The sequence below is a fragment of the Chionomys nivalis genome, chromosome 13, assembly GCF_950005125.1.
Source record: "Chionomys nivalis chromosome 13, mChiNiv1.1, whole genome shotgun sequence".
NCBI classification, from domain to species: Eukaryota; Metazoa; Chordata; class Mammalia; order Rodentia; family Cricetidae; genus Chionomys; species Chionomys nivalis.
This window is the reverse complement of record NC_080098.1, coordinates 49,977,267-50,003,855: the sequence shown is the minus strand read 5'-3', so window position 1 is coordinate 50,003,855 and position 26,589 is coordinate 49,977,267. Positions and strand designations below refer to the sequence as shown.

At 34.3% G+C, this 26,589-nt stretch overlaps 1 protein-coding gene across 1 annotated transcript in view; it reads left to right on the top strand.

Annotated features, from left to right (window-relative positions):
* The window catches only part of Gmds (GDP-mannose 4,6-dehydratase), a 512,310-nt gene that overhangs the window by 100,201 nt on the left and 385,520 nt on the right, over positions 1-26,589 (top strand). The window contains exons 3-4 of the mRNA XM_057787721.1: positions 3,058-3,145; positions 3,798-3,907. Coding sequence (XP_057643704.1) covers positions 3,058-3,145; positions 3,798-3,907 — 198 coding nt within the window. The remainder of the gene's footprint in view (positions 1-3,057; positions 3,146-3,797; positions 3,908-26,589) is intronic.

The following is a 26,589-nucleotide window of genomic DNA, read 5'->3' as shown; positions in this document are numbered from 1 at the left end:
TTCATATTCTCTTGCCTAGGGCCCTAGAACTTGTGCATTCTCTCACATTTTCCGGGAAAAAGGAAAATCAATAGGTATGAAATTTGCCATGGATGTACATTCTAATTTCAGGTACCTTCTCAGTACCACAGTTTTAGATAGAGAACATGTGGTGAACACTACAATGTGTGCTTACTTTGCACAGAGAAAAATAGGAGATATAAAGACTAGTACAAAAAAAAAAACAACTAAGTTGAACTCTCCAAAATCTAGCATGTATCTGTGAATAAAAGATAATATGTTTTTAATAACCTTACAAGCAAGACAGCATGTCAGAATTTAAATAAAAAATAGGTACACTTTAGTTTTAGAGTGTGGTCTTCTTCCTGTTCCTTCCTTGTTCTGTGAGACTTCTATTTCAGAGGCTCGGTACTTTGATTAGAGAAAAGGCCGTTCTTCATATAAATCTCATTTTCAAACTGGACTGTGCCAGTGTGTCCTTTGACTGCCAGGCTGTAAGCTAGGTGTGTCAGGCATTGCTCTCACTTGTGGTATGGTGATTGTGAAGATTTGCCTTACCAGTAAAGGCCAGTGTCTGCTATGTGGTCATTGCTATGTAAATGTCAGATATTGATACAATCTAGGTGATCCATACTTTCCAAAGATGAATGGCACTAACCATCCCTAGGAGTTGTCCTCCTCCAAGAACAATTTAGACACTGGAGAATTTGGAATCCAGTGGTGTGAATCACCTCTCTTCTTAATAACTATTGAGAAAGCTTTTCTTTGTTTTAGCACCTACTTTGAACTCAATATTTTGGAATCAAATCATCTTTGTTTTGATATTGAGAGAACTTGAAATTTTCCTTTTTGACAGTTGACTGGGGCATGAAATTTGTATGTTAAAATATCCTCTTCCACTTAAGAACTTATATATTCCTAGCTAGCACAATTGATAATAGTACTAATTAAATTTATGTAAAAGTCATTTCATTTATTTATTTTCTCTGTTTGCTTTCCTAATCCACATCTCCTTTTCTCCCCATATCTTGTAAAAGGGCCTATCTATTTCTTTCTGTGAAGGGAAAGCTGCTAATCTCAAATTTTTAACTAGATTCTGCAATTTGCACACATTTTGGCTTGTCTTAATGTTTATATTTCACCTGCCTCAGAAGCAGACAGACTCAGCTTTCATTAGTTCTTAGAATAATACCTTCTGTCATGGATTAAGTATTTGGCAAGTCTTTCTTCCCTTCTACACACATGCCAAATTTGGGAGTAAGTGGAAATTCAAACACACTTTTTTTCACTAGAGAAAAACAAAACAAAAACTAGTGCTTTGTCTTTTTAGGTGTGACATTAAAGTCATTGCTTTTATTTGCTCTGACTTGATGTCCACGTTAAGATTGTAGAATATTCTTATCAAAGCCTTGCAAGTTTGTATGTTTAGGACATTTCTCTGTGCTTTTGTCGATTGAAATATGTGCTTTGTCTAGAATTTAGTAATTAAGAGAAGGCTGCCCAAATAATAATTTATTTTAATTATCAAATAAATTGTTTTCAGAACAAAAAAAATTTCTACTGAATGAAACAGAGCACTTATATTCGAGAAATTTGAACAATAGGAGTAACTGTAAACACCAAGTTTCGTGTGCATTAATACATATGTAAAAATTGTCTCTTACTTTAAAATATTCATTAATTTTGTAGATCAGTTTGACTTTATAATCCAGTAGCAACTTGAAAAATTTGAGATTATAAAACACAGTTAATTATAAACTTAATAATAACACATTTCTATTTAATTCTTCCTAAATTTTAATGTTTGCTTCCTAAAATGTCAGCCAATTTTGCAACATTTCTAAGGTATTTTCATATTTACCAACTTTTGTTGAGTTTTGTTCTTTTAGAAAATGGTGTTGATGAGTGCTTTTCTCTTGGCAAAAACAGTTAGCTAACAGAGTTATTAATTGTGGGCATGTCATATCCTTAGCAGAAGTCAGTTTCTTGTGTATGCCATATAAAACGGCAATGACATTTCTTTCTGTTTGAAAGAAAGCTTTATGTGCTTATAATTCCCTTTGCATTTGGAATGCTTGACTCATGCCAGGGATTAATTTTGGTTTGAAATAGACAGAAAACGATTGAGTTAAAATATAGAAGTGTATTCAGCTGTAAACGAATCTATCCAACATTAGAAAGAACACTTCCAAAATAAGTTCAGGATTAAAACTGCCACCAGTGCAACTGGAACTTCAGCAGTTGGTGACATAAGCTCGTGTTAGCATTGGCAGCACAGAGGGAGAAGTCTTGACACGAGGAGGAAGTGGGGCCGAGTGTGGAGCCATCTCTCTCATGTGTCAGACACAGTGGTCTTTCTTTAGTATCAGACAGGTCTGCTCTGCTGTTCAGTGACTTTACCCCTTCACATTGACCATGGCCATATCAAGATTTTTTTAAAAAGTCTTTCTTCTTTTTTTTTTAAAAAAATCTTTGGTCTTATATGTCTTAAGTTTAGTAATATATAATCTTTTCCTTAATCTTTATAGTTTGGCTTTTTAACTTTTCCACATAGTCTCACAGTAGCAGCTGCTCTCTGATTTTATCAATGCCTCTAGAAATTGATATCACAGCGAGAAGTAGCACTGGTAAATCCAGGGTAACTGTGGAAATCTTATGCTCTGTGTTAAACAGGTCAAAAGCGGTTTCACAGCTGCAGCCTTAAGTTTGCCTTCACTTTTAAACAGAGATATTTTTGTCATCAGGTTGACTGTGTATGGTTTAGAAGACAAACTTGAGTATATGCAACTATGCATGAAGCCTTGTAATTATCTAATTACTTACATTGAGATTGGCAGTAAAAATCCATCGTAAGGTCAGAAACAGTGTGCTGGTAGCACACAGGCAGTAGTTAGGCAGAAAGTAAACAGTGGAACTATTTCTCTTAATTTATTCCATCTTAAAGTACTATTTATACTTTTTAAAAAACCATATATTAGGCAAATGAACTTCCAAGTTTCTTATCAATTCTCTCTTATATTTATAATTTACGTTTGTCTTTCTTTACTTAAAATTCAGGTCCATGGAATTGTACGGCGATCCAGTTCATTTAATACAGGTCGAATTGAACATTTATATAAGAATCCACAGGCTCATATTGAAGGAAGTAAGTTTCTCAATTTTTTGTTGCTTCCTATTTTTAGATGTTTTCAAATATCATTATTCATAGCTCATCTAGTCACAATTATTCACCTGGGATTACTACAGTGAATAACACCTGACCTACAAGCTAGGGAAACATTCTTTGTACCTGCTTCAGGCTTAGTGCCATATTGGTCTGATTATCATATTTTTCCAGATTTCACTTTTATGTAATACATGTTTTAAATTCTTACAGCCCTATGATAATTGTCTAACATCTTCAGGATATTACCATATTTAAAACAAGTCTATTTGAATTTATTATTACAAATTCACACAGACCTATCCTTATACCTTATATGCTTCTTAAAGATAAAAGTTGTACTCTGACACTCAAGAACCATCAAATACAATGTTTCTGTTTTGTGTTGTTGCACAGGAATTGGTACACATGACAGGATCTTGCTAAGTAGTGCAGGCTAACCTCAAACTCAAGATCCTTCTGTCTCAGTGGTCCAAGTACTGGGATTGCAGAGATGGGCTGTTGCACCTGGGACCATTTCTGGTTTGACCTTCTTTTTCATACATGAATAACATGTATTTCAGTTTTGTTATTGAAATGTTTCTTAGTTTCTCATGTTATCTCGTATCTAATGATCTTTTTCTAAATCCTAAAGACATGAAGTTACACTATGGTGACCTCACCGACAGTACCTGCCTCGTGAAAATCATCAATGAAGTCAAGCCTACGGAGATCTACAATCTTGGTGCCCAGAGCCATGTCAAGGTGAGCTCCTCTCATTGCCTTTGCTTCTCTGGCTGTGTCCTTTTAGTATCCTCTATTCACCACATTTATTGTCTCTCAATACCATAGCAACCACTAGTCCTTATCAAATTCAGTCTTCTGTATTAGTTTTGGAATTCATCCTAATAAAAATGCTTATAATTTTAAGCTGAGGTTTCTGTTATTCAAAAGTACAATGAAATCTTTCAAGTAACAATTTGCATGAATTTTAGGTTGTTCCCTATATTCAAGAGCGCCTGTTCAGACATTTCACATCAATCTGTGAGAGAAGAATTTGTTAAAATGTTAGATGGTATAGCTCATTAAAATCTTTATTTTAGTGTTAATTTTTGGTAATGAGTATATGCCTGGGTTGATGGATATTCTTGTGTTGTAATATATCCTTAAAAATTATATTCTTTGGGTTGCAGTTATATGTTAAAGTTAGCTTACTTTTTATTTGCGAACTGTGAAAAGAGTAAGCCTTTTTTGCCATTTCCTCATATAGTGACACTCTTAATGTTGATTTCTTCCCTATATTCAGATTATCTGGTGCTTTGCTCATCTTTCTTTAGTCATTCTCTCTGGAACAAGTCATAGTAAACTTGAGAAGGTCTTCTCAGCCTTCCAGCTTCTGCTTGACTCAGATTTTTTTGACTATGCCCTGATGCTTCCTTGGGTGAATGAAATTTGAAACCAAACTTGATTTGTTCTATTTAGATACCTATTCAATCAAGTGGTTAGTAGAGTTTAGGAATAAAAACAAATAGCTCTAACTTTAAAAAAATTCCACAAATATCCATATTTTTTCTCTCGTTTAAAAAACAAATACATCAATTTTATTAGGGTATAGTGTTTTTATGTTTCTCTTTTTTTTCAATTTTGTACAGAATGGGGGCAATATTCCTGCTTTCTACACCTCTGCTGCTTAAAGCAGGAGTAGGACCTGAATTAACGAACAGTGAAATCAGCCTAGTCATAAAGCAGCAAGTTTTAAAAATTGAGGGTGAGTCCTTTGGTTGCAGAGCCCTTGGACTCAGCATTTAAGAGCACTGACTGCTTTTGCAGTATACTAGGGTTTGATACCCAGCACCCACATGGTGGCTTACAAACATCAGTAACACCAGGGCATCTAACATCCCTCCTGACCTCTTGAGACACTAGAAACACATGCAGTGTACATAGGCAAAACAATCATACACATAAAATAAATACATCTTAAAAGTAAAAAACAAATAATGAATTGTATGAATTTACTATTATTTTTTCAATTTGAGATTGGCCCATTTTTTCCTATGAGATCTACATGAAGATTTATAAAGGCATTTCTTATCTGCCTGTACTGTTTAGAAATGCAAAAAAAAATTTCTCATCTTTCTCTCCCCCCCCTTTTTTTTTCCTTTGGGTGTTGTGGATACAGGATCTCATACATGCTAAATACATGCCAGAGCTACATTTTTGCCCTTTGCAAGTAGAGCTGTTTTCCTAGGGATTTTCAGGTTTTTTTCTCCATGGTTAAGGCATGTCTTAGATTTTGTGTTTGAGAGATTATCTTATTTTCTACAGAGAAGTACTAGTGCTATCCTTCCAGGAATAAGGTCTGATTTCCTCTAATTGAAGCAGTTAGCTTGTCTTGCATACTTCTCTTGATATTCTTATCACAAGAGTCTATTACAGACAGAAATGGATTGTTTGGGAATTACCATTTCACTTTTTAATTTCCTTAAGTTATAGAAATTTTCTTTTTTGATTGTAGATTGTTTATAACCTCTACAAGCCATAAACTAGCATGATGAGAAGATGGGGAAAATTTTATTTTTATTTATAGTCACTTTCACCCTACCATCTTAGTATCAAATGTAATTCTCTTTTTCATTCACCAAAATATATTAGAAGTTCTCCAGTATGTTACATTTTCTTGAATTGTAGTGAGCACAATAGGGTTTGGGTATCATTCTGGAGCGGTTGTACTGTAAAAAAAAAAAAAAAAAAGTAAGCAGAGATACTTGGTTTGATTTGTTCTACATTAATACAAGTGTGAATTCATCTGTTTTACAGTATTTTAGCTGTTTTTCTTAAAGGATCAGTAAATTGGCAGGGATGGTGCTTAGTTAGGATTTAAAAACATGTATTTATTTATGTCTGAGACATGTATATGTGTATTGTGTGAACTTATATATGCCACGGTGCATGTGTGGACAGAGACAATTTTCAAAGTTGGACATCTCCTTTTACCATGTAGGTTCTGAGAACCAAACTCAGTCATTAGGCTTGGCAACAAGTGCTTTTACACACAGTTATTTCAGGTCTAAGAATTTTGATTTTTAAAATAATTTAATCTTTCAATATTTGTTGTTCATATACTTCATACAAAGTATGGAATAGTAGAGAATAGAGAGATGTATGAAATCCACTTGTGCTGTTGTGGGATTCGGCTTAGTAGGGGTGATTAGAACAAGTATCAGAAGCTTGAACCGTATTTTTAAATCTGTAGTGGCAGGCGAGAGGGAACTCAGTGTAAGGGACTGGATGGCATTGAGGAGAGAGGGAGAGCTCGGATCTTAGGGTATATGGATGGTATTTACAGTTGTAGTAGGAAGTGAAGAGCTGGAGAGCTCGGGTCTTAGGGTGTATGGATGGTATTTATAGTTGTAGTAGGAAGTGGAGAGCTGAAATGGAGGTATTAACATAATTGCCAAGAGTCAGAAAGGAAGAAATTTTGACCATGAATAACTGAAAAGAAATGTGAAAGTTGAGTAGGCAGGGAGCTGGGCTATGCTAGACAATTGCTGTGTATGTTGAACAAAGAAAAAACTTATTTAGACATGAATTTTAGAGGCTAAAGTCTATGGGTGAGGTTGCAAAGACGTAGGTATTACATGAGTATGGTGACGTTATAAAGGGTATAAGGATAGAAGAGCTCACCTAGAGGAATGAGTGGACTTTCTATGGTCTCTAGAGAGGAGGCAAAGCACTGGTGCTCAGAGACCAGATAGCTGATTCAATAGCTATGTGTAAATTGAGGTGGTGCTTTCATGTTCTAACTGCATGGTCCCAAATAATCATAGGGAAAGTTATATTAATTACAAACTGTTTGGCCTATAGTTCAGGCTTATTACTAACTAGCTCTTGCATCTAAATCAACCTATTTCTATTAATAAATGTATTGTCATGTGGCTGTGGTTTTTACTGATCTGCTAGCATGTTGTTTCTCTCTTGAATCTGTCCCTCCTCATTCGAGCCCTTAGTTTGATTGTTCCGCCTAATCCTGTACTGCCTGGCTATTGGTCAAACAGCTTTTATTAATAACCAATGGGAGCAATATATATTTACAGTATAGACACATCCCATAGCAGCTATGAGAGATTTTACTAACAGCACTTAAAAAACACTTGGATGAAGCACATTGTGGGACTTGTTGGTCTGTTGGGTTGTGAATTCAGTTCTCAGAGTCCTTAATATGCTGTCTGGTAATGGTAGGAAAGGAGATAGAAGGCTGTAGGGAACTTGCCTTGTAGTATGGGAAGGCAAAGTAGGATAGCAGGAACCCAGGTGACAAGAGGCAGTGGGTAGAATTATCCACGTAAGTAGAAAAGGTAGACCTTCTTAGGAAGAAGGGGATAGAGGACAAGAAAGAGATTAGTGGCCTTCTCCATAGGCTGAAGATCTACTTGTAATGTTTCTGTTAATTTGCTTTTGCATTGCTGGGGTTAGAAACCAGGTCTGAAGGCATGGTAGAGGAGTGTTCTGTTACTTTGCCATACCCCATATCTGACTAAGGACTTTGAAAAGGAACACCTGAAGAAGCTGTAGTAGGACTGAATAGATTAACACAGAGGTTTTAGTAGTTGAAGAGTTAAAAGAGAAATGTATAGTGAATGGATTATTTTCAAGGAATTTTGTGATGGAAGGAAGAGAGAATAAGATAGTAAAACTTATGTCATCACCCCCTCAAAATTGCTAGGCCTTGTCTCCAGAGTTTTTGATTTCTGAAGTCCAGGCTGAAGATGAGAACTTTGATTTTTAGAAAAATCCAGTTAGTTCTTAGCCTAGTCTGGTGGTCACATTTTGGGAATCATTTCTCTAGCAGTTCAGGTGTCTTGGCTCATTCATGTAGTTGCTTTAAATGTATTTGCCTTAGACTTTCCTTTAATGTACCAGCTTCTGAGTCTGATGTCAAATAGTTCTGCTAGTCATTAGTTCATGACAATGTGAGATTTTACAGCCCCTAACGTCACCTATAATCAAGAATGGTGAGTGAATCAGTGTACTCCAGTTCTTCCCACTCAGAAGCCTTTTTAAAATAGCCTATGAGAATTGGTGCTTTGCAGAATTCTCCTTATATTTCAAGACAAAGCATAAATACAGTTCATGTCCTTTAGCCCACACTTTTTTACTCCTTTGCTGTGAGCTAAAGACAAGTTGATTCTTAGCCACGGGTAGTAGACGCTGGGAATACTGGCCAATGCTCTAGTATACTCACAGCTCACCTAGCTCACCAGTATGCTACTTTGTACTTTGATCACTCTGTGTTACACCTCAGGTTTCACATATTGGTTTATTTTGTTATTATCAAGGGATTAAAATATTTAATTTTTAATGAATTCTTCATATTAGCTATGTTAATACCTTTGAAGTATTTACTGTGCTTACAATTTTTTTAAATAAAAATTTATGAACATAGTTGAACAGATACTTTTGTCATATGATAGGGCATCTCTTGGGTATATTCCCAAGAGTGGTATTACTGGATCTTGGGGTAGGTTGATCCCAAATTTCCTGAGAAATCGCCACACTGATTTCCAAAGTGGTTGCACAAGTCTGCATTCCCACCAGCAATGGATGAGTGTGCCCCTTACTCCACAACCTCTCCAGCAAAGGCTATCATTGGTGTTTTTGGTTTTAGCCATTCTGACAGGTGTGAGATGGTATCTCAAAGTTGTTTTAATTTGCATTTCCCTTATCGCTAAGGAGGTTGAGCATGACCTTAAGTGTCTTTTGGCCATTTGAATTTCTTTTGTTGAGAATTCTCTGTTCAGTTCAGTGCCCCATTTTTTAATTGGGTTAATTAGCATTTTAAAGTCTAGTTTCTTGAGTTCTTTATATATTTTGGAGATCAGACCTTTGTCTGTTGCAGGGTTGGTGAAGATCTTCTCCCAGTCAGTGGGTAGCCTTTTTGTCTTAGTGACAGTGTCCTTTGCTTTACAGAAGCTTCTCAGTTTCAGGAGGTCCCATTTATTCAATGTTGTCCTCAGTGTCTGTGCTGCTGGGGATATATGTAGGAAGTGATCTCCTGTACCCATATGTTGTAGAGTATTTCCCACTTTTTCTTCTATCAGGTTCAGTGTGTTCAGACTGATATTAAGGTCTTTAATCCATTTGGACTTGAGTTTTGTGCATGGCGATAGATATGGATCTATTTCTGACTGGTGTAATGTTTTCAGTAAGATTAACATAAAATGCTACTTTGTAATATTTTAAAAGATTGTTCTAATATTAGCACATTCTGAATTTAATTTTGAATTCTTGACTTCTAGACTGAGCATTGTTTGTGTTGGACTCACATTGTACAGAATAAACTCTTCTATCACTCACACTTCCAGTGAATTTGATGTTGGCCATGGTAATGCTAAAAGTAAGGAAAATAAAATAATAGGAAGCTGGTCTGGCTTCCTGTAGGAAATCAATGAAGATGAAATTGCTCCTTGGAATGAGCCCACAGCAGTCTGGGAAATACTGACTGAAGACATTTTTCTGAATCATAAACAGTAAAATTATGACTCATGGAGTTGTTCATTGAAAGGCTGATTGGATCTTACGTGGGAGAAAGTGAGAGATGACTGCAATGTACCAGTTATTAAAGCAGTTAAACCTAGCATGATGACATCATCCCAATAGGAACAAATGATACAGTTTATAGTTCTGCCCATCTTGTGAGGGAAAAAAAGTTTTAGGAACCTTTTGGATTTTTTTTTCCTTTTTTAGTTTTTGTTTTTAATTTCTTGTGAATATTCATGTTTCTTGTTTGTTCAGCATTTTTAGTTATGTTTTTGGAATTTGTCTACTTTTCTTCACAGCTTCTTTGATCTTGCATCATTCCTACAGTCATAGTATCTATGAGATTTTTCCACAGTGAACCTAGTCCAGTGTGGATTGCATTTGCCTCAAAACGTCATGCTGGAATTGGCATAAATTTTTCAAACATGTGAAAATTATTCAGTCATAAGGCAGTCATGAACTTGAAAATAATTTAATATGACTTTTAGTTTTACAAAAGAGGGCATCTGCTCGAATTGTACATTTGGTTACTGCCAAATTCAGGATGAGAACTCAGATCTTCATATTATATAGTTTAATTTAAAGACCAATAAAGAAAACAATTATCTCTACCAGTGGTAGTTCTGACATTAAGTAGTCTTCATAAAGTAATATCTTCCCCCACATTGCTGTACTTCTTCTTGTACACACTTCTTCCCTTGTGTCTGTGGTGTCGATAGTCTTCTCGTTTTAGTTTCGAGAAGGATTTTTCAAATCCCCTTTCAGTGCTAAAGATCATCATTATATCCTCTTCAAACTTTCTCTTATTCAACATGACTAACTCAATAGTTTGCATTCCTCATCTGATCCTTTAATTATCCTTCTTACTTTCCCTTTTAGTTCTCTGAGTTACTTATTTGGGTTTTTGCTATAACAGTAAGGAGTCCTGATTGCTTTGGTTGAAGGGGGTTAAGTTAGAGCAGACCAGGTGGGTGTGAGCTGCGATTTCCTTTCCATACTTGTGAAGATCAGTTGGTATATTCTGAATGGAGAAGCCCAAAGGGCTTATGACTCAGGAAGCTAGTCATAAAGCAGAATTGCTGTGAGCCACGGGGCTAGTTGTAGTAGTGACCAGTCCTTATGTCAGAATCAGGGAGAGATAAGATCGAAAAACAAGTCCAGCAAACAAAATCAGGAATAAAAACAGGCATGGGAATTACATTGGTAGACCCTGGGAAAGGGCCCTAAACAATTTAATTCAACAAGCTAAAGAATTGTCATCTATTTCCTGGAGGTTCTGAGTTGCAATTTACAACTTGATAATTAATTGCTATAATTTATCCCAGAAAGCCTGAATCTCATGGGAGAAGGAAGAAGTGGCATGCTGCACTGAGAGAATTTGTTATGGTGGGAAAGGAAGGTTGCCTTGGTTCGTATATAGCTGACCTAGTAATAACACAAAGCAAAACTATAGCAACATGGTGCATTATTGTACAGTTATTGTAGAGCAGGGGTAGACCATTAAAACTCTACAACTAACATCATAAAGGAGCTGTTTTCCTGTGTTGTCACTCATTCATTTATTTATTTTGGACTCTGGAAGCCTAACAGAGAGGTGCGATCAGGAAAATGAGTAGACAAGGAACATTGCTATTGCGGTTAGAAGAAACATCCTTAAAATGTGAGTCAGGGCCTGGCTCTGTGGCCCACACAGTTGCATGGTAGAGTTCATTATGTCAACATGGATGAACGTGGTCATCTGTCTCTGTTCACTAGTGGCTGTTTTGTACTAGACCCAGTGCAGGGTACATGGTGGTGGTGGGTAGTTGTAATTAGCATCTGGATAGGGATTAAATATAATAGTGCCTTGGGATTTTCTCATGATAACTGTGGTACTGGAAAGTGATCTTAAACCAAGGGTTTAAGTCCAGTTTCCTGGACACATTCTGGAACTTCACATCCAGTGGTCTGCTGTATCACTCCAAAGACTGACCTCTGGGATCTTCCATGATTTCAAGTCCTAGTCATATCATGACCTGACTAGGGCTTAAGACTGTTTTCTCTAGTGAGTTGCATACCTTTGATTGTAGTCTCTTCTACTGTTCTTCTGTGAACATTTGGTCTTGCACTGGAGTGTATTAGTCCTTAGACACTGCTTCAGTTTCTTGACTATACCAACCTTTATTGAAGGCTCATCTTGATGCCAAGAGCCCTGCTGAACCTATTTGCAGTATGCACCATCATTCTCAGTAAGTAGGTCAGCAATGAGTGATTTGTGCAATGAGAAAAGGAAATGGAAATTGCCCATTCTTCCACCTCCCTATCCCCAATCTTCCTGTGCTCCCTGTTCACAGTTCAGACTAATATGAGTCATATTATCCAGAGAAGTAGATGGAGGTAAAATTCGATGATCAACATGCTAGTCAGTGCTGTTTCTGCATAGGATGAAGGTTGTGGTTTGAAATGATAGGCAAGACTGTTTTTCTTAGTTAAATGTCTATAGTTCCTGTGCTGAAACATAACCTTGTATAGCATATTCTAAAAAGGGAAATGATGTATGGGGTCCTTTGTTTTTTATTACATAGGCCGTAGAATTCTGAGGTGGCAGGGCTCTTGGCGAGAATCCAGGTCATGCCCTTGTTTCACAAGTGCCTGCCTGAAATTGCCAATTGATGGGCAGCCAGACTCTGTCTAGCCTTGAACCTAGAACTGAATCCAGTCTGTCTTCTTGTGCTGCTAAGCTGAGATGACCAAAGATGGGGCCAGGACATGGGTGCCATTAACTATGATAGAAGTCTTACCTCTGTTGTCATTCTTATCATTTACTGTGAAAAATGAAGTTTCAGTGTAATAGGTTGAATTAAAGGCATTTTCCTTGCTCAGAGGGAACTGATTATAATTAATCCCATATGAGTGGTATTTTTCTAACTAGGAAGCTCTCCAAATACAGTGGAGGGTGCTGAATGAGCACACGAATAATACTAAAATAAATTAGTGTACAGGGAAAGTAGAAATGTACAGAATTAACTTAATGATCTTAAATGATCACAATTTGTCCACTTGTTATATTATCATATACAGTTCTTGAATGTATTCAGAGCAGCGCAATAAATTCTCCAGTTTGTTAGCACATTGTGAATATTGAAATAACATTGAGGCCTAAGTAGCAGAAAGCTATAGTTTGTTAGAGAGCCATTAGTGCAGTCTTGAGAACTTAAGGGTTTATGTTGTTTTTCATCTAGACTGCTGCGCATCCGTGGGTCTACGCATGCTTGAGTATGTGTTTCTCAAAAATGTGGCTTCCTTTACAGAGGAAGTAAGCAGGTGACACGAATAACATCTCTGTGGTAGGTGGTAACCCTCTGATATGACCAAGGACAGTTGCTTTTTGTTTGTTTTTACTCTGCAGCCCCCATTTTTTTCTGAATAGTTGTTGTTCCCTCTTCCATATAGGCCCAGTCCCTTTAATGTTTAAAATTCTTGGTAATCACGTTAGTTTATTATAAGGAAAACTTTGGTAAGAACACCTTTTCATTTTAGAATTTAACATTTGTGTTGACACTACACAAACTTTAATAATATTTATATGGCTTTAATAATATTTATGTAGAGTCAGTTTCATGATCTCTAGGATGAAATCTGTCCTTTTAAAATCGTATATGCATGAGGGTAGGTAAGCATGTACACCATTGGTGGGTGTCTCTGTGTGTCATCTGGCTCACATTTTTTTTTAGAAGCCTGTTATAGATTTAAGCAATTGAATTCAAATCTAAAACCACTTAAAAAGTCCTTTATAGTCCATTAAGAATTTTTATGGGAGGGAACACTCTATGAAAGTTCTCCTTTCCCTGTTCAAACAGTTTGTTCTGTTTTATTAGATCTAGGTGGTATTGTAATTTTGATAACAGCTAATAATGTTTGGAATTTTGTATATAATTAATGGACCACACAAAGGTGTATTTGTTAGCTTTTCCAACCTTAATCTATTTATAGTAGTAGCTTTTTATTTACTAAATAAAACCTAAAGTAGTATTTCAGTATAGCTTATGCATATTAAGATGAAATTAATCAAAACAGCTAAATGTTTATGTTTATTTTAATGTCCATATCTAGATGAATTTGTAATTACTAATGGAAGGAAATTTTAAGTCATTAGTCAATGTATTGGGGCGAAACTAATTTTTCATTTACTTTTATGATGAATGAAAATGAATTTTTAGGATCTAATTATATGAGTGTACAAAATAATCTTAAAAATATTTGAAGGCAGATATATTTTCCTTCTTCTCAGATTAGTGAACATAGTTGAGGAGTTAAGTTCTCTTTTAAAAGATCTGATAGTATTTGGTTTTGAGCATGATTCTTGCTTTATCATTTTAGTGCCTATAGTGTTTCTAAAATTTATTCTGTTAAAGCTGAGTCCTTAAAAAGATAAAATGAAACCTTTTCTAATACAGATAAAGTTAATTCATAAGAACTTTTTGTTTTAGTTTTTATGTAAATTGTTAATTGATAATTTATTAATATCAGCAACTAGAAAACTTTAGTGTGTTACATGGTGTATATTTTTAAGAACATTAATATCAAAGATTAATAGACAATTGTTTTAAAATAATAACAACCTATGTATCTTTGGCATGTTTATTTTTAAATATGCAGTTACTTAGAATTGGTTTATTTATAAGTCTGTATGAAGTCTTGCTCGGTCTATTGTAACTATTAAGTTAATCATTAGAACTTGAAAACTCTTTAGAAAATGTTGCATTTCAAAGATGAGCTAGCCTTTGTATTGTTATAGTATTAATGAGTAAGTGAAATTTTGCAGAGAGATGCTGTTGGAAAGTTGGAAGGAGCACTGTTAGGACTCCAGGCCAGTGCCCCTCTTCCTGCTGCTTTGCTCTTTTAGTAATATCAACAAACCAGACCTCCAAGTTTCAAAGGACACTCTTCAGGACCATCCTTGTCCTGACTCTCAGTCAGCTGTCTGTCCTGTGGTTGGGTTGGAGGATAGGATACTTGTGTTTGTGTTCTTGCTCCTGGGTCGCTCACTCTGGAGTGTAAGTCTGTTGTGCATTAGTTAAGATCACTCACAGCCAGGCTGAGAGATTCTGGCGTAGAATCTCTGCTCTGGAGAGAAGCATTTCAGTGTTGATTATCAGGAAAATGATTATTACAACACAGTATTTGTTTTTAAATCACAAGAGCAAATACTACTTTTCTTTCTAGTTTATATTAAATGTTATGAAAAGTGTTTTGGCTGAGTGGTCATTTAATCCTGTTACTCGGCATGACATTTGAATGGAAATTTTTGTAAAAATTAACTTATTTTATTGAAAGTATTTACCTAATTGTGTTTAATATTGCAGTCTTTTTCTTTTATCCTTTTCCATTGTTAACTCTTTAAAAGTTACTACATTAATGTAAACTTATCCGTGTCAATAATTTGGGAGAAAAACTATTGGCTGTGACAAAAATATAGGTTAAATAGTGCACTTTTGCAAATAATTTTTAATGTATTTGCTCCACAGAGGAAGTCATAGAAATTCCCAGCAAACTTTTGCACTTGGATAGGAAGGCAGATTTTTGCTGACTCTCCTTTATGTAGATGAGAAACAGGATTCCTTTGGGGACCCAAGAAAAGTTTCTATAGCATGAATGACTGTTATGCTTTTTTATACACATAGATGGCAGCAAAGTGTCACAGACAAAGGAGGTCAGCCTTGTCTTCAGAATGAAAGATGAGTGACAATACAAACTGATTTCCATCAGCTTAGCTCCCTGGGTTCTTTCTGTAAGTAAATCTGAAATAAGAAAGAAAGTTACTATTGGTAAAGGGAAGCATGGCAGGATGGAGGAAGACGTGGGCAACTATAATACACTGAGTTTCTGGACACATCCCAGGTGGGAAATCTGAATCTCTTCAGGTATGTCTTCTGTTGTAAGGTGACTGGAAGAGCTATGATATTATGCATGTCAAAATAAAAAGACAGGGAGGAGTGTTGTCAGGGGGGAGGGAAGTAAAAGAGAAACTTTATGAAAGTCTCAGCAGTGAGAAATGGCCTGCTGCCTACGAGTACTGTAGGGTTTGGCCTGCATGGCTCCTTTTAGTTAAGCAAGTTACAAAGAGGAAATGTCAGTCCACGAATCAGACAAACATTCCATGGGAACATTTGCTTAAATGTCAGCATTTTAGAAAATAGAACTGCAGTCTATTATGGCCCAGTCTCTAGACTGAATTTTCTATTAAATATACAAGTACAAATGTGTTTGTTCAGAACACGTTCTCAATTAACAAGTCATTTTATGCCTTAATTATCATTCCTATATAATGGCATAATCACTGTAGAGGATGACAGTCATCATTATAATTAATATTTAATATGTGTCTGGTTCTGACGACCTTTCTGTGCATTCTCACAAACTTCTAGGTAATTTTCAAGTTTTAGCATTGCATTTAGTAAAATCACAGACACGAGGAGCTGAGGAAGTGGAAGCATGCTTATTAGAGACTGCAGTCTGGAAGTGAGCTATAGAAGAGCAGTCTGTGACAAGTCCTGAACAATCGAGTGACGGTGGTCTCTTACTGCTTACAAACACCGCTCAAGAAATGGCATTGTTGTTCAAGAGAACGTTTTCTCCACCCTTATTTTTTTTTTGTATATCCCCAGACGACTTAGTATCATAGACTAATTTCTGTATCATAAAATTGATTCTAAAGGTGTGTATAACAACTTGCTTAAATGCGGTATCTGGCAAGTCTCTCTTGTGACAGCAACTTATTTCTCACATAATTATTTTCCTAGTAAATTTGATATCTTTACAACCCCTTCCCTCATTTCTGAGTTCAAAAATAACACTTAATATAATTTATTTCTCAGAGTTAATAAAGGCTTACTTGGGAGTGTTGCCGTTCTCCCTCTAGCTGCCTTAGCCGAGTGAGGTTAGGAGAGAATGTGGTGGCCAGGGTGAAGGTGGTTTCCAGTATCACTTTGCTAGGGACTGCAATGGCCTCATGGAGGTTTTAATGAAGCATAAAATATATTTTGGCTGCTGTTTATTTCTTATTAATGATTAAACAATTTTTCTCTGACATATATTGGTAATAAGTGATGTGTATCTACTTAGTTTTTCTCTCAAACTATCTACTGTGTTAACTTTACTATGTATACACAGGAAGGTCTGTTTTGCTTTGTTTTTTAGCATGGCTACATGAACATAAAAACTACATAGATTTTGATTTGAATTTATAAAATTACTTGATAATTTTAATTAATTTAGTAAAACATAGTAAGGTGAACTTTCATCATTCTACACGTTTAAAAACCCAAATATATGTTGTTTGAATTTACAGTTGAATACAAATTCTTTAGTAAGTTGTTAATGAAATAACAAATGTTTGTTAATGAGCTTTAGTTACTATATGCTACTTGAAAAATAACTTTTAATCAGAACATAATATGATTTATAGGTAACCGTATTTTTACATGTTTAGCTCATTTGGCAGACATTAGGTTAACACTATACGCTTTTTCTTAGTAGGATGGTATCTTACGTATTATTTATTTGACCTTTTCTTTGCCACGGTTTTCATAAAAAGGACAGGATTGCAACACCACTTCCTCAAACTCCTTGGTTTCAAAAGACTTACGTCTCACACAGCCAAATATGAGTGATTTCTATTGCTTACTAACAGAAGAACATTGTTCTCTGCATAAAAACAAACTGCTGATTTTATTAATGTTATCATTGGTATATTAATATTTCCTGATAATACTTTATGTTTTATATGAGCATTTAAATGTTGGATAACTAACAAAATATTTTTATTTACTTATAGCCTCTTAAATGCAATTTTTAAAAGGATACATTTTATAAGTAACTTGATGCTTTTTCAAACTAAAATGGATTTTATATGAGTCATAAAGGAAGATTTCAATGTTTTATTGGCATCTTACAACAAATTTTAATTTATGACCACTTTAAATTTGTTTATATGAGTAAACATTACCTTATCTTAGATAATTGAAAATGTTTTATAACATTATAGGTTATGTAATATTTGTCTTAACTGATTTTCCAAATTATTTTGACATTTAATGTTCTTAATGAAGTAGGGTTGTAGTTGATAGTAAAATGTAGTATACTCTATTGTTTAATTTATGCTAACGAATATTTAAATGCTACTCTTAGCTTTTTATTCTTGTTTTACTCCAAAAGTGTTCCGTTATCTGATATAAAATAATTTAAAATGATAAATACTTTTTAAAATAAATTGATAGGTGAGGGGTTTTAATCATAAATTGTTGTTGTTTTCCTTATCTTCATTATCTTTCATCAAGTACTAAAGAGCAGTGGGAAAAGGACATATGAATATTATAGGAATCAATTTTGGGCCCAAACTGCATTTCTTTCTTTCTTCTTTTTTTTAAATGGGTCCAGAGTACCGAATACCCACATTTACAAGTTCATTGCCATGTATTTGTATTTTTTGAGAACTGATTTCATAAAGAATGTGCCCTTTCATCGTGAGAGATTTTTTTCATATTTCAGCAATACTATTTTGCCTTCCTGCCTCAGTTTCTTACTGAGTATTCTGTCAGGTCAAAGCATCTCATGTTATTGTGAGTCTTGATGATGCAACTTTATTGGCCCAAGATTCAGAGACTAATCCATAAAACAGATACAGGTTTCCAAACTGTGAAATGATAACTTGTCATTTTTATTTTTCGATGGGTTTAGTAGATTTTCTTTTTTAAAGTATGTTGATTGTGAAATATGTCTGGGAAGTATTTATAGGTATCCAATTATAGAAAAGATGTATTTTAATGGATGGTATAGAGATCTAATTAGAGATCTCAGTCAGAAACTAGTAAAAATATTCTTTATAATGTAGCATCAATTAAATACTAAATATTTCTTATAGTAAAATCCTTTCAGTAAAATTTAAAACTTACTCTCTTAAAGGAACTCTTAATGTTAGCACACATGCTCATCTAGATTTAGTAGAAATCATTCATATTATTTTTATTTTCATTTATATTAAAAATTTAAATTAGCATATTGTTTTAACTCATCTGTTTAATTTTCTTGCATTCATATAGAAAATACTTGTACATTTGAATTTTTCTTTTAGTAAAATCAACTATTAGACAAGAGTTACATTTTTTTACTTACATGTGAGGAAGGCAGCCATAAATGTTGAGGTTTCATGCTTTTACGTACTACTTCTCAGGGATATTTCTTTTGCTTACTGACGGAGTCTTGAGCCTAGTTCAGCATATGATGTCTTGTGTGCTATTCTGTTCTGGGCTCGAGTTTTCAAAGTACTAGCTCCGTGGACCAAATCTACACATAGCATTTTGACTTCTCACTGGCACAGACTTTGTTGCTGTCATGTGCTTCCTCTATTTTTTTCTCCACTCTTCCATCTGCATTAGTCAAACCTAAACTAAAGACATATGTTTGCTGCTACATATCAAATCTCTTACTGTAGTTTATTTAAATTCTACTGATTGTAGGCCTTTACAAATAAAGTCTTAGAAAATGAAGTAAAATAATTTGTTGCATATAAACATATATTAGTGAAATATCAGTGTATGATAAAAATATTGATTGTTGTAATTTTTAGAACATTATAAAAACTAAATATAACTTTTGAAAACTCATAGTTATCTATTAGGAAGTCATCATAAATCTCCAAGATAACTCTAAAGTTGACATACGAACTGAGAGTTTCACTGTAAGATGAATTTATATAAATTTTTTTAACATGGTTTGGATAATAAAATCCTTAAGTTCAGTCCTTATTGACATACAGCTGTCATTGATATACTGAAACACAAAACTTTGTAAATGTTAGAATACGGTATTTCACATGTGTGCGAGCTTGTGTGTGTGTGCGTGTGTGTGCGTGTGCATAAAACAAGATGTAAAACAAGAGAACTATACTTGTCAATTTTTATATGGTGTAAAGTAAGACTGAATCAAAAACCTAGCCTTGGCAGGATTCATTTTCCTCATCTGTTGAATGGGGTAGGAGTGAAGAAGAGTTTCATCACATGATCTATAAGATCTGTTTCAAAGCCAAGTTCTTTCATTCTATTACTATTCTTTAAAATGGCATTATGTTTTGTAGTATAAATTATGTGTGTGGTCTAATCTAAACTAAATACAAATAAGACCTAAGGCTAAAAGATTCAGTTTCTTTAAAAAATATTATTTGGAGGAAGAATCTCTTGGCAAAGTTTTGTATAAAGTGATTTTCTCAGAAATATTTAATTTTATTTCAAAAGTAGTCTTATATCTTTTAAATGTTTAATGCAGAATAATAGAAATTATGAGACTGGAAAAAGCATTATGCTTTATTTTTTTCAGAAAATAAATTAGACTTGAATGCTCTATGATTATCAGCAACACATTTACTATTGAAATATCTTTCAAGAGAAAGTTATTTAGAAATATTTTCTACAAATTAAAAATTTATTTGAATTGTTTTCTTTAAGATAATAAGTGTATGTGCATTTCCATAAGTTTATTTAGCCATATGAGTAAATTTAAGTGTCAACATTAACTTGCTTCTACATTTAACTTTAATATCTGTATATATCTTTTTAAAACATTGATAACTATTGTAGAGAATGTAATGTGGCCTAACTTGTCATAAGGGAAAACTATAAACAAATAAATAAGCTATTTTTATGCTCCAGTAGAAGAGGTTGTGATTGTAGAAACAAAAACCTCTAAATATTGTAGATAACTTTTATTCAAATACAATTTTCCAGAAGTTTCTGCTTAATGAATTATTAATACATTTTAAAGAAGAAAGAAATTTGTGTGAATACTTAGTTTCTTTTAAAGTATGTATTTGATTTGCAGGATTTTAAGGCAGTATTTGGGCTTTACTGAATGTCTGCTCAATGTGAGTTTACAATGTGAAGTGTATTGGCCGGTTATAGGTGATCTTAGACAGCAATCTGCAAAAATTTAAAAATATTTTTAAAGGTTGTTTTGTAAACTCCCTTCACCTCCCCCCACTCCCAAAGATGCTAGAAATTAGTTTTAATTCTGTTGGTTTGGGCTGGTTGATTGACTCATGATACTGAGAATTAAACCCAGGGTATTGTACATAGTAAGCAAGCACTCTTTCCCCCAGATACACCTCCAACTTACTGATTTTTGTTTTTTGAATGAGGAATAGTAATTGATTTCTATGATTTATGAAAGACAAACTACATCAGTTAATAAGACTTAGTTTCATCTTTACTATAACCCTTTTAAACTTTATATTCCCAAATAAACGCTCCCAACAAAACTCCATAGAGTGCGTTATTTTTGTTACGCAAATACTGTTTCTAAGTTCGAATCATTTCATGTAATAAAGGTGGCAAACTTGTCCTTAAGTTTTTAAAAGCTTATTATCACTATTGTGCTCTACTTAATATTGTCTCTAAGGCATTCTTAAGATATTTGCTGCTGTATACTTCGTGTAAGATTTCTTATAAATCTTGTGAAGAATTTTAAAGTTTTGTGTAAGGATTGCTCTAAGTAAAACTCAAAAATTAGATATTCCTCTTTCTTCCCTTCTCTGAAATTGTCTTATGGAGGTTAAATATTTTAAACTAAAGCTTTGAATTATTTGTAGTTTTTCAGCTTGGTCTTTGTTCTTTACTGTCCACAACAAATGCTAAAGCGGCCATAAGTAGATTACCTGCTTTGTCACTGAACTTTCATTATCTTAAAAGCAACTGTAAAAATAAGCCATTAAATAACTGATATATAATTTCTTTTATAGTTTGATGTTTTAAAAATAAAAATAGAGAAGTATTTACTCAGCTTTTTTGGGAGGTTTTAATACTTTCATTGTTTTGTTCTTGTTTAAAAAGCTGTGTTACTTACATAGGACCTGAAAATAGTCATCAGCTACAATTAACGCTGATAGTTCATTATTTTTTAAAACATACTTCTTTTATCATTTCCCTATACTGGTGACTACCTTCCGTCAACTGGAATATCCTAGTCTAATTCCTTCATTTTGTATATTAGTTGACTAAATTGCAAGGATATTAAATTTGTCCTTTTGAGTGGCTCTAGGTCAAACAGCCTGGTTATGTGGGGCAGCACTGTGGTAAGAGTGAAGGCTTGCTTTCTTACTCTTTATTCAGAGCTATGTCTTCTCTACTCATGGCCTCTCTTCTGCTTTGTCAAAGTATGACATGAATGGATTGTCTGGAATTCTTTCAAAGCCTTTCCTGTGTAATAATGATGGCAGCAATTTCAAGCATTTGTCAGGGGCCACTGATACATGTTGTGACAGCAGTTTAAGGGGGGGAAAGGTGGATTTATTACTAATAAAACATTAAAACCCTTATATTTAAAGCCAAATATAATTTACATGCAGTTTCACCCCTCATCCAGTCACCTGTCTGCCTGTGATTTAAGCTGCTGCCCCTTTCTCTTCTCAGAAGCATTCATCCTGCTGTGACTGACCCTGGCGCCTCCCCCAGCAGATAGGTGGTAGCTGTAGAGGACTTTGACTAGAACCATCTGTTCTGCTCTCCCCAGGAACAATGGTATAGGCCCTCTTCCATCGGAGCTCATATATACAATTATTTGTAATAGTAAAATATTAAAACAGTTTTGATATTTCAAAACATCCAGTAATCTGAATCAGTCTCTGATATTTGGATTTGGGATAATCTTATATATTTTATTCCATTTTTTGTTCACTTATTACCTGTAACTTGCAAACTTAATGACTTTCTTTTCCAAATAAAATTATTTTTTTTTCGCAAAGTATAGTATTACTAAAGTGCCTCTTGTTATTAAGTATACTATTAATACATAAAATATCTGTGTTTGGTAACTGTTTTGAAAGGGACAACTTGCTTGGCTCATATGTATATATGTTTATTTCTTAATATTACAATTGACAAACACTAACTCAAATAGGCTCTAGATGTGCATATGCACAGGCACAGCTAAAATGCAGAGTCAATCCCAGATTCTGATAACATGAGTTCATATGGCTTGTTGTCTCTGGTGAGACGGATAGATGCTTTAGTACTGCTGCCTCTCTATTGGAGCTGGGAATTCCTTCTTGTTTGTCAAAGGTCAAGGTTTTCATTGTTCCCTGGCTGTGTGTGTGTGTGTGTGTGTGTGTCTGTCTGTCTGTCTGTCCTATTCTCCCTCTTTCCCTCTCTACATTATTCCTAGAAATACCAAGCGATACATGGATTTACATTGAGAGAAGCTACTGAAATGTGCTTCAGAAGTAACCATGTATTGCTCTTCATGATTGCAATCTGACTTAACAGCTTTTACTCAACTTGTCATTTTCCTTAAAGTGGCAAACTGTTGCTGTAGCTGTTTACTCCATCAGCTAAAACCAGATTTCTTAGTTCTGAAGCACACAATGAGGAGTTTCCTGATTGGGTTGTCTTTGAACAGTGCTCACATTTATAAATAACATTTTTTCTTCAACAAAGCCCAGTTCTAAAGATAAAAAGAATATGTATATTTATCTAGAAATTATAAAATGTTTAATTTTTCTATATGGGTATGCTCTGCTTTAAGATAACTAGATGTGTAAATACCTTAATTTAGAAATCAAATTAGAGAAAGACTATTCATTTCAGAATTACTTTTAATAAACTTTATGCGTCATTTTAATATTAGCATTTAGTCTTTACTGAACAGGAGAAGCAATATATAATACTACTTAGTATGTCTGTGTTTAATAATGGGGTTGAATTCACTTAGAGATTATTCATTGTTCTGTTGTTCCTTTTTGTGACATGCATTTCCCTAGCCTTTGCCTATTCATTTTTTCAGCTTTTTAAACTTGCTGATTTGTAGGAATCCTATTAATCTTTTATCAGTTGTATGTGTTATAAGTACATTCCTTCACTTTGCCAGTTCTATACTAGCTTTGTGGTATCCTTTACAGAACATAAATCTTGAGTTTTGTTGAGGTCAACTTCTTTTTTATGGCTCTATCTGTGATGTGTTTGAGAAGTCCTCTAGTATTGCATGCTTTTCACAATGCTGAGAACATTTCAGCGCTATAAAAAGTTGTCATCTGGCACATTCAATATATTTTTGAAAGGATACATATACTAAATTGAATTAGTCTAAGTGACCTTCTAAGTTTCCTGTAAATCTATAATTCTTGGTCTATTATATTACAGATAGATTGAAGATAATGTTCCATATAGTATAAAATATCACGTTTTTTAATGGCACCCTATATTTTAGACATTCTGTGACATCACTGATTCTCAGCTGCATCATTGTTTGACAGCTTTCTGATGAAACTGTGATAAAATTCTTTCTTACCACTTTGGTGCTTTCTTACTGATGGGTTCATGTAGCTATATCAAAATGTTGATTCCTGATTTATTCTTGTATTCATATCTCAAAAATAAGCAAAATGAATTTTTTAAATTTGTTTGGTACTGAGTATTTAATTTAGAGCTTTGTGTTTGCAATACACATATGCTACAACTGAGCACTATCTTCAGCTCTTATGTTTTTTACGAGAAAGTATAGAATTGTAGGCATTCTTCTAGTGACAGATGGCTACTTCTTAATACTAAATTTATTCTTCAGTTTATTTTGGTTCCTTACTATATGTGGTAACATTGAATTGTGGTGCCATGAAAACTAAGATACATAATACAAGATGTGTCATCACATTAAAGTAGCAGAAGCCTTGTGAAGCAGTGACATCTGTGGTACTATTGCACTTGAGTAAGTGTAAGGTATTACACTTGACTATAAGGTATTACATGATTTCAGATTATGTCAAAATTGGGGAGAAGCCTCACTTGGGATTTATGGGCTCCTGCATTGTGTTGTCAGTGTAGGCACATATATTTGTTGCCTGAGCAACAGTACCATCTGTTCCATGTTTGTCCTGCCACCAGAAGTACCTACTTGTTTGATTTGTACTGAGAAAATTCCTCATGGAATCCCCTTTTATCTCTCACGTTCCTATACCTGTACCTCCTATTTTATTTGTTGTTGGCTGAATAGTCATAGATACCAGCAACCAGAAGTGTTTCCTAGGCATTCTGTTCTTACCTTGGCTTTGAGTTACTTCAGTTCCTGCTTGTGTGGGCTTCCCCATTTGTGAAGCTGCTGGTCTTTGTCCATAGCCCTTCTGTGCTGGATTACTTTCTTTCTTGGAAGGCTGTTCTTATATTGAGCTGAGATATGCTTCTTTCTAATTTCTTTACCATTGATCCCAGCTCTCCCATTTGGTCTCCTGAACTGTACCACATTTGTTTTTGTCCCCAGCACAACTCTTTCTACTTAAGATCTTGAATATATCCTGAAATCTGTTCTTTCCCCAATTTCTTGGTATATTTGTGAAGTGTAGAATGACCCATGGCACCTGACAACCAGATATTGTGTTGTTACCATTTTGAAGGTGTAACTTTACTTTTGTTTTTGGTCTGTTGAAATTACCCTAAAGCTCCTTGGTCTGTTACTGAGCATCCATTATACTAAAGTCCTTCCAGGTATTAATGCTTTCTCATGCCTTCAGTTGCTCTCTGTTTTTGCCTCCTTGTGGCACCTGCAAGGACAAAACAAAAACAAAAACAAGAAAGAATGGAAACAACAACAAAAGTTTCTTGAAAACCTGTTTCTTCTTTCCTTATTTTTGTATCTTATCTTCTAAAAATTAAAAATGAATTTTTTCCTAAATATAAAAATAATAAAACATTATATTTTGGTGGAAAAGTTGCCTAGAATCTAACATTAGGATCTTTGTCTTGCTGGTGAGGTTTTGTTTTGCTGTTTTTCTTTCTAGTATTTTTCAGATATTTTTTAAATATATGAAATCATGATACATATTTAATTTTTGAGAATAAGATTCTATTAGAAACTACAGTAGGTTGTTTTATTGGTTGCATATTTTACATGAGTCATTCACCTCTAAAAATCATTCAGAATAATAGATTTTAATTTTGTTTATATTAAACATTATAATTAAAATGTTTTCTTAAGGGTTTTTTTTTTAAATTTTGATTCTTTTTCTTGATCATCTGGAATAGGTACAGTTAAAGGGGGTAACTAGTTTGTCTAGTTTCAGAGGATTATCTTGGGTCTGTGTTAACATATGGAATGCTATGTTTATTTCTCTCTCTCTCTCTCTCTCTCTCTCTCTCTCTTTTTTTTTTTTTTTTTTTTTTTTTTGAGACAGGGTTTCTATGTAGCTTTGGAACCTGTACTGGAACTAGCTCTTATGTAGACCAGGCTGGCCTTGAACTCACAGAAATCCCCTCATTCTACCTCCCTAGTGCAGGGATAAAAGGCGTGCGCCACCACCTCCCAGCTATGTTTATTTCATTTTCAGAGATACCCTTGCTTTTCTTTCTTAAAATTGTTGTTCTTTCTTGTTTTACAGAAAGTGGAGCAGTGTTGCAGAAAAATTTGGTTTATTTATAATTTTTCCAGCATTTCTCTGTGTTGTTTTAAACATGAGAAAAAATATCTTACGATATTTTTTAATAAGAAAAATTTAAAAACCCACTAGTAATGACAGAGACTGAGTTTGTATACACTTAATTCTTAGTTAATTTAGTCACATGACCTCAAAAGACTGGTCTTGTCAGAAGTATTTAACTTAGATGGGAACACTCCAGGTTTTTGTTTTGCCTTCTATACAGTTTCAACAAAGAGTTCAAGATATACATACCCCAGAAAACAGAATGATGACCATTTTAATTTATAATCATAAATATCAGTTTTATACCTGTAAATCCCTCAATTTTTCTGGTAATTTAAAATTATCATTCTTTATCTACCAGTGTGCCCTGATAGTTTAGAATATTGTTCATAGTGCTGTTTGGTTAAAGCGAACCAACCCCTGATGTGTGTCTAATTTATACCTTAGAGTTTCTAGATGAAATTTCATTTTTACT